Raw genomic sequence first — 9539 nt, forward strand, 5'->3', positions numbered from 1 at the left:
GATTTTGTAGCCCCCAAGTTCTTATTTTCACAAGGGTAACAGGAAAAATTGGACCCCAAAAGTTGTTGTCCAATTTATCCCGAGTACGCTGATGCCCCATATGTGGGGGTAACCCACTGTTTGGGCGCACGGCAGAGCTCAGAAGGGAGGAAGCACCATTTGACTTTTTGAGCGCAAAATTGGCTGTCATGTTTGGAGACCCCCTGATGTAACTAAACAGTGGAAACCCCCCAATTCTAGCTCCAACCCTAACCCCAACACACCCCTAACCCTAATCCCAACCCGATCCATAATCCTAATCACTAACCCTAACGATAATCACAACCCTTACCCCAAAACAACCCTAATGTCAACCCTAACCATAACCCTAATCAAAACCCTAAATCCAACACACCCCTAATCCTAATCTCAACCCTAACCTCAAACCTAACCCTAATCCCAATACACCCCTAATCACAACCCTAACCTTAACCCTAATCCCAAACCTAACTCTAATCCCAAGCGTAACCCTAATGCCAACCCTAACCCTAATACCAACTCTAATCCAAACCCTAACCCCAAATCTAACCCTAACTTTAGCCCCAACCCTAGCCCTAACTTTAGCCCCAACCCTAACCCTAAGGCTACTTTCACACTTGCGTCGTTTGGCATCCGTCGCAATCCGTCGTTTTGGACAAAAAACGGATCCTCCAAATGTGCCCGCAGGATGCGTTTTTTTTCCCATAGACTTGTATTGCCGACGGATCGTGACGGATGGCCACACGTCGCGTCCGTCGTGCACTGGATCAGTTGTGTTTTAGCAGACCGTCGGCACAAAAAACGTTCAATGTAACGTTTTTTTGTACGTCGCGTCCGCCATTTCTGACCGCGCATGCGTGGCCGTAACTCCGCCCCCTCCTCCCCAGGACATAGATTGGGCAGCGGATGCGTTGAAAAACTACATCCGCTGCCCACGTTGTGCACAATTTTCACAACGTGCGTCGGTATGTCGGGCCGACGCATTGCGACGACCCCGTACCGACGTAAGTGTGAAAGAACCCTAACCCTGAATTTAGCCCCAACCCTAAATTTAGCCCCAACCCTAACCCTAGCCCTAACCCTAGCTCTAACCCTAGCCCTAACCCTAATTTTAGCCCCAACTGCTCTTCTCCTGTAGGCCGGCAGATGGCGATAGATGGCGGGCGCACTGCGCATGCTCCCGCCATTTTCTTTTCCCCGGCAGCCAAGAGGAGCAGCAGGAGGATCCAGGGACACCGGTAAGTATAATAGGGTCCCCAAATCCCCCTATTTCTCTGTCCTCTGATGTGCGATCACATCAGAGGACAGAGAATTACACTTTGATTTTTTTTCTTTTTTTTTTGCGGTCGCCGGTAAACAGTTAATTACCGGCGATGGCAAAACAGGGGTCGGTAAAACCGACCCAGATCATGTTCTTTGGGGTCTCGGCTACCCCCGGCAGCCGAGTCCCCAAAGATTCACCCGGTGCCGGCCGGCGGGCGCACTGCGCCCGCCATTTTGAAGATGGCGGCGCCCACCGGGAGCCATGAGGAGCACCGGGGGAGATAGGTGAGTATCGGGGGGCTATCTGGGACCCCTTTTCTCTGTCCTCTGATGTGCGATCACATCGGAGGACAGAGAAATTAAAAAGAGATCGCGTTTTTTTTTTTTTTTTTTTGCGATCGTCTGTAAACAGTTAATTACCGGCGATCGCAAATGCGGGGTCGGTAAAAAAAAACCCGAATCATGTTCTCTGGGGTCTCGGCTACCCCCGGCAGCCGAGACCCCGGAGAACATCCGACTCTGGGGGGCGCTATTTACTTTTTCCACAGCGCCGTTAACGGCGCTGTGGTTTAAGTACCCTTAGCGGTTGCCGTTAAAAGGCGTATCGGCGGTCGCTAAGGGGTTAATATCAGAAAAAAAATATGTATAGAACACGTATATAAAACACTGCTGTGTGATTATAGTCTTGGGTGTACTAATGGTGCCAGGATGAAGTAGCTGGGACAATGAGCGTTCCTCCTCAGTTTTTTTCCAGACACTATCACATGAAAGTATTCTGGTGAGTATTTTGCATCAGTATGTGTAAGCAAAAAAAAAAACTTAAAAGAGAAAAAAAAGTAGAATTGACAACCTGCAGTAACCACCGATCGACCAAACCGCTGCACGACCAGCTCTACCCTCGCCTACTGTATCTTCACCCATCCCTTGTAGATTGTGAGCCCTCGCGGGCAGGGTCCTCTCTTCTCCTGTACCAGTTATGACTTGTATTGTTTAAGATTATTGTACTTGTTGTTATTATGTATACCCTATTATGTATACCCCTCCTCACATGTAAAGCTCCATGGAATAAATGGCGCTATAATAATAATAATTTGTACCTTTGCCATACTGTTGATCCAACCCTGGTTTTGACAAATAGTGCTGCAAAAAACTGCCTAAAATATTGATGATGAACATCCTTTGCAGTGGTAATAACCAAATGGTATAGTCATAATAGGGAAACAAATGTTATTCATTTATATACCAGAAATGCCAGGCCCATAAAACACGCATAAAGCTGAAAAGGGATGACAGATAAAACTATTTTGACTATCTGAATGAATGATTGGTTGTTTTATTTTGTGATAGAATGAAATAAATATATATTTTATAAATAGCGTTCTATGAGCAGCCAGCTAAATATGTTCAGGCCTTGGCATAATGAAATCTGACTAGGCCGATGGATGACATCCTCAGAATGCCAGACTCTGAGAAAATTCAATGATGTAATTTTCATTAAGGTTGTGGGTCTGTCGATGCCTATATAGCAGCTCAACCTAAATCATCTGAATGAAAACAATCAATAATGGAATATTCACAATTAGGGTTTTTTACGAAGGTTTTGAAGGAGATGCGCTTAAAAATACAAATCAAAAACTGTTTCAAATACTCTTTATTGTGGATTATGAAGCAGATCTGCTTCAAGATCCACAAAAAACCCTCAGTGTGAACATATCTAAATACGAGATACAACTCAGGAGTGTAATGGTTCCTGGAAAAAAGTACTTCCTAAATTCCAAACATGGACAGATTTTTTTTACCTTTCTGCATTGTTGCCAAAAGAGGCATTATGTCTTCCAATAATTATTCACGCTACCACCGTGTTCAGCATGCTGTCAATCTCTAACATCAGTAACCAAGAGGACAAATAGAAGACTTGCTCTAGCAATTTTAAGACACCTAAGGTACCGTCACACTAAGCGACGCTGCAGCGATACCGACAACGATCGCTGTTTGGTCGCTGGAGAGCTGTCGCACAGACCGCTCTCCAGCGACCAACGATACCGGTAACCAGGGTAAACATCGGGTTACTAAGCGCAGGGCCGCGCTTAGTAACCCAATGTTTACCCTGGTTACCATCCTAAAAGTTAAAAAAAACAAACGCTTCATACTTACCTTCCGCTGTCTGTCCTTGGCGCTGTGCTTCTCTGTACTGGCTGTGAGCACAGCGGCCGGAAAGCAGAGCGGTGACGTCACCGCTCTGCTTTCCGGCCGCTGTGCTCACAGTGAGTGCAGGAAAGCACAGCACCAGAGGACAGACACCGGAAGGTAAGTATGAAGTGTTTGGTTTTTTTTACTTTTAGGATGGTAACCAGGGTAAACATCGGGTTACTAAGCGCGGCCCTGCGCTTAGTAACCCGATGTTTACCCTGGTTACCAGCGAAGACATCGCTGAATCGGCGTCACACACGCCGATTCAGCGATGTCAGCAGGAAGTCCAGCGACGAAATAAAGTGCTGGACTTTCTGCTCCGACCAACGATGGCACAGCAGGATTCTGATCGCTGCTGTGTCAAACTGAACGATATCGCTAGCCAGGACGCTGCAACGTCACGGATCGCTAGCGATATCGTTTAGTGTGACGGTACCTTTAATCATGTTCACTTTAAGAGATTATCCGCAAATCCTCTTTATCTGTAAGAGTGTGTAATTCTAGTCATGTGTTTGCCACAATACAAAGCATTGCACATACAATGGGGAAGATAAGTATTTGATACGCTGCTGATTTTGCAAGTTTGCCCACTTACAAAGAATGGAGAGGTCTGTTATTTATATTGTCGGCACACCAACTGTGAGTGACAGAATCTTAAAAAATCCAGAAAATCACATTCAATCACTTTCAATTCTCTCCTCTGTCCCACTGCACCCCCTCCCTCTCCACTCATCTCAGCCGAAGACTTTGCCTCATTTTTGCAAGCAGAAGATTGATATCAGAGAGAGTTTTGGTCAACAACCCCCAGAGCCTTTTCTCCTAACTGCCCAGCCTCCTCCTCCAAAACCAACTTCTCCACCATTACAGAAGATCGACTCTCCACTCCCAAGATCACATCTCACCACCTGTGCACTTGACCCGATCCCAACCCACATCATCCCAAACCTCACCACAGTCTTCATCCCAACCCTAACCCATCTCTTCAACCTATCACTAACAACTGGTGTCTTTTCCTCAAGCTTTAAACATGCCTCAATCACACTTATCCTCAAAAAGCCCTCTCTTGACCCATCCTCTGTGTCTAGCTATCGCCCCACTTATCCCCTATGCCTCAAAACTACTGGAACAACACATCCATCTTGAACTGTCCTCCCACCTCTCTTCTTGTCCCTCTTCAACCGCTTACAATCTGGCTTCCGGTCACACCACTCCACTGAAACTGCCCTAACTAAGGTCACCAATGACGTATTAACCGCCAAGGCCAAGCTACACTACTCTGTCGTCCTCCTCTTGGACCTGTCCTCTGCCTTTGACACAGTGGACCATTCCCTATTACTACAGACCCTCTCATCCCTTGGCATCACAGACTTGGCCCTATCCTGGATCTCGTCATACCCAACAGACTGGACATTCAGGGTCTCCCACTCACACACCACCTCCTCACCTCGCCCCCTATCTGTCGGAGTCCCACAAGGTTCAGTTCTAGGGCCCCTGCTCTTCTCCATTTACACCTTTGGCCTGGGACAGCTCATACAGTAGAATCTCACGGCTTTCAGTATCATCTCTATGCTGACGACACACAGATCTACATTTCTGGACCAGATATCACCACCCTACTAACCAGAATCCCACAATGTCTGTCTATTTCATCCTTCTTCTCTGCTAGACTTCTAAAACTTAATATGAACAAACAGAACAAAACAGAATTCATCATCTTTCCCCCATACCACTTGACTCCCTCAACAGACCTATCCATTACAGTAAATGACTACTCACTCTCCCCAGTCCCACAAGCTCACTGCCTCCGTGTAATCCTTGACACTTATCTCTCCTTCAAAACACATATCCAAGCCCTTTCTACTTCCTGAGAATAAATGGCGCTATAATAATAAATAATAATAATTGTATGATTTTTACAGAATTAATTTGCATTTTATTGAATGAAATAAGTATTTGATACTATAGAAAAACAGAACTTAATATTTGGTACAGAAACCTTTCTTTGCAGTTACAGAGGTAAGACATTTCCTGTAGTTCTTGACCGCGTTTGCACACACTGAGGCAGGGATTTTGGCCACTCCTCCATACAGATCTTCTCCAAATATTTCAGGATCCAGGCTGTCACTGGGTAACAGTGAGTTGCAGCTCCCTCCAAAGATTTTTTATTGGGTAGGTACTGGCTAGGTCACTCCAGGACCTTGAAATGCTCCCTACAGAACCAATCCTTGGTTGCCCTGGTTGTGTGTTTGGGTCTCCTAGCATGACAATGACCCCAGTCATGACCCATCTTCAATTCTCTTACTGAGGGAAAAAAATCTCACAATACATGATACATGAGCCCATCCATCCTTCCTTCAATATTGTGCAATCATTATGTCCCCTTTGCAGAAAAACACCCCCAAAGTATGATGTTTCCCCCACCATGATTCACGGTTGGGACAGTGTTCTTTAGGTTGTACTCATCCGTCTTCCTCCAAACACGGCGAGTGGAGTTGATACCAAAAAGCTCTATTTTGGTCTCATTTGACCACATGACCTTCTCCCATGCCTTCTCTGAATCATCAAGATGGTCATTGGTGAACCTCAAATGGACCTAGATAAGTGCTGACATTAGCAGCGGAACCTTGTGTGCCCTGCAGGATTTTAATCCAAGACGGCATAATGTATTACTAAAGGTAATGTTTGAGACTGTGGTCCCAGCTCTCTTCAGGTCATTGACCAGGTCCTCCCGAGTAGTTCTGGGCTGATTCATGACCTTTTTAGAATTACTCTTATCTCACGATGCAAGATTTTGCATGGATCCCCAGACCAAGGAAGATTGACAGACATGTGTTTCTTCAGTTTTCTATTAATTGTGCCAACAGTTGTTGCCTTCTCACCAAGCTGCTTGCCTATTGTCCTGTAGCCCATCCCAGCCTTGTGCAGGTCTACAATTTGGTCCCTGGTGTCCTTAGACAGCTCTTTGGTCATGGCCATGATAGAGAGGTTGGAGTGTGATTGAGTGTGTGGACCAGTGTCTATTATACAGGTAACAAGTTCAAACAGGTGCAGTTAATACAGGTAATGAGTGCAGAGTAAGAGGGCTTCTTAAAGAAAAACTAAGGTCTGTGAGAACCAGAATTCTTGCTGGTTGGTATTGATGAAATACTTATTTCATGCAATAAATTGCAAATTAATTATGAAAAAAAAAAAAATCATACAATGTGATTTTCTGGTTTTTATTTTTAGATCCTGTCTCTCACAGTTGAAGTGTACCTACAATAAAAATTACAGACCTCTCCATTCTTTGCAAAATTGGCAGTGTATCAAATACTTATTGTATTTTCGTTACTGGGCATTTTGGCAGCAATACCACCATCACTCCAACATCTATCCTATCTACCCTGGCAGGTATCTCCCAGACGACTCTAACATGTGGAAACAAGGGTCATGCAAACTGTATTTATAGTTGCCCACTCATATGTGGTTCTTCTTAGTTACGATTTCTGCTTTATTAAAACTAAATGCATACAATAAAAAAAAAAAAAAAATCAAAGAAAAATTGGTTAGGGAAAGTCTAGATGCTGGCAAATCTTTAAAGCCATTATACACTGTATATCATATAGCTCAATCACATATTGTTCATCATAAAACAAAGTCATTCAAATGAACTCTTAAGCAAATGTCAAGATGAACAAATATGCTTTTCTCATGCAGAACGTTTGCAGAAGCTTTCTAATCCGCATGTACGAGACAAATGGCGAAATTCTGTTCATAAGAAGATTCGAACCTCCAAGGAAACACCTTTTTCTTCTCCATCAAAAACAAGAGCAACTTCTCAGCAAAAGAACAAGATGGTCTGAAGAACTAATCCAGAAATATAGCGAATATGGAACAACAAACATCAGAGCAGCAGTAACCCACATAGCAAATCTGCACAATCCACAGTCTTGGCGGTACGAAATGCTGATTTATGTATTTAACACATTACGTCATACGACCATCAGATTGGACACTTGGATACTTCAAGCAGTAGAGCAAGGATTTGTTAGTCCGTTAAATGACTGGGAACAAATTTCTATGTCCAATCTGAGTATTAAATTCTGGATTTCAATTTAAAAATTTTTTTCCATAAATTATATACAGTCATTGCCAATAGTATTGACACCGCTGCAATTCTGTCATATAATACTCAGTTTCTTCCTGAAAATGATTGCAAACACAAATTCTTTGGTATTATTATCTTCATTTAATTTGTCTTAAATGAAAAAACACAAAAGAGAATGAAGCAAAAAGCAAAACATTGATCATTTCACACAAAACTCCAAAAATGGGCCAGACAAAAGTATTGGCACCCTCAGCCTAATACTTGGTTGCACAACCTTTAGCCAAAATAACTGCGACCAACCGCTTCCGGTAACCATCAATGAGTTTGTTACACTGGAATTTTAGACCATTCTTCTTTGGCAAACTGATATTTGAAGGGTGCCTTCTCCAAACTGCCATTTTGAGATCTCTCCACAGGTGTTCTTTGGGATTCAGGTCTGGAATCATTGCTGGCCACCTTAGAAGTCTCCAGTGCTTTCTCTCAAACCATTTTCTAGTGTTTTTTGAAGTGTGTTTTGGGTCATTCTCCTGCTGGAAGACCCATGATCTCTGAGGGAGACCCAGCTTTCCCACACTGGGCCCTACATTATGCTGCAAAATTTGTTGGTAGTCTTCAGACTTCATAATGCCGTGCACACGGTCAAGCAGTCCAGTGCCAGAGGCAGCAAAGCAACCACAAAACATCAGGGAACCTCCGCCATGTTTGACTGTAGGGACCGTGTTCTTTTCTTTGAATGCCTCTTTTTTTCTCTCCTGTAAACTCTATGTTGATGCCTTTGCCCAAAAAGCTCTACTTTTGTCTCATCTGACCAGAGAACATTCTTCCAAAACGTTTTAGGATCTTTCAGGTAAGTTTTGGCAAACTCCAGCCTGGCTTTTTGATGTCTCAGGGTAAGAAGTGGGGTCTTCCTGGGTCTCCTACCATACAGTCCCTTTTCATTCAGATGCCGACGGATAGTACGGGTTGACACTGTTGTACCCTCGGACTGCAGGGCAGCTTGAACTTGTTTGGATGTTAGTCGAGGTTCTTTATCCAACATCCACACAATCTTGCGTTGAAATCTCTTGTCAATTTTTCTTGTCCGTCCACATTTAGGGAGGTTAGCCACAGTGCCATGGGCTTTAAACTTCTTGATGACACTGCGCACGGTAGACACAGGAACATTCAGGTCTTTGGAGATGGACTTGTAGCCTTGAGATTGCTCATGCTTCCTCACAATTTGGTTTCTCAAGTCCTCAGACAGTTCTTTGGTCTTCTTTCTTTTCTCCATGCTCAATGTGGTACACACAAGGACACAGGACAGAGGTTCAGTCAACTTTAATCCATGTCAACTGGCTGCAAGTGTGATTTAGTTATTGCCAACACCTGTTGGGTGCCACAGGTAAGTTACAGGTGCTGTTAATTACACAAATTAGAGAAGCATCACATGATTTTTCGAACAGTGTCAATACTTTTGTCCACCCCCTTTTTTATGTTTGGTGTGGAATTATATCCAATTTGGCTTTAGGACAATTCTTTTTGTGTTTTTTCATTTAAGACAAATTAAATGAAGATAATAATACCAAAGAATTTGTGATTGCAATCATTTTCAGGAAGAAAATGAGTATTATCCGACAGAATTGCAGGGGTGTCAATACTTTTGGGCATGACTGTATGTTGCAGTTTTACAAATGTTGTGAGTAAAAACAAAAGATGTTTTAAAAGACATTAAATGTATATATGTACACATTGGAGAAAATTTTCTAATTAATGAGCCAGAATTCTGCCTTAATATGTGCAAAAAATGGAATACTTGACTTGTAACAGATTTGCTAAGTATTTGGACACTTTTTGTTCTTTATTAGGCAGTTTTGAAAAGTGTTTAATAACATCACCAAATTCAGAGCAAATTGTGGTGCAATTTATGGTTTATATTAACCCTACCAACAGAATTGCCCTTTAATAGTCATCATTCAGATTCACAACACAGATGGCTGCTAAC

General features: G+C 43.3%; 1 protein-coding gene across 1 annotated transcript in view; it reads left to right on the forward strand.

Moving 5' to 3' along the window:
* The window catches only part of C1H22orf15 (chromosome 1 C22orf15 homolog), a 29616-nt gene extending 20327 nt beyond the window's left edge, over positions 1-9289 (forward strand). Inside the window, exon 5 of the mRNA XM_069745413.1 lies at positions 7168-9289. Within this exon, the coding sequence (XP_069601514.1) occupies positions 7168-7313 (146 nt within the window). The 3' untranslated portion in view covers positions 7314-9289. The remainder of the gene's footprint in view (positions 1-7167) is intronic.
* Positions 9290-9539: the final 250 nt, after the last annotated feature.

The sequence above is a fragment of the Ranitomeya imitator genome, chromosome 1 (genome assembly GCF_032444005.1).
Source record: "Ranitomeya imitator isolate aRanImi1 chromosome 1, aRanImi1.pri, whole genome shotgun sequence".
NCBI classification, from domain to species: domain Eukaryota; kingdom Metazoa; phylum Chordata; class Amphibia; order Anura; family Dendrobatidae; genus Ranitomeya; species Ranitomeya imitator.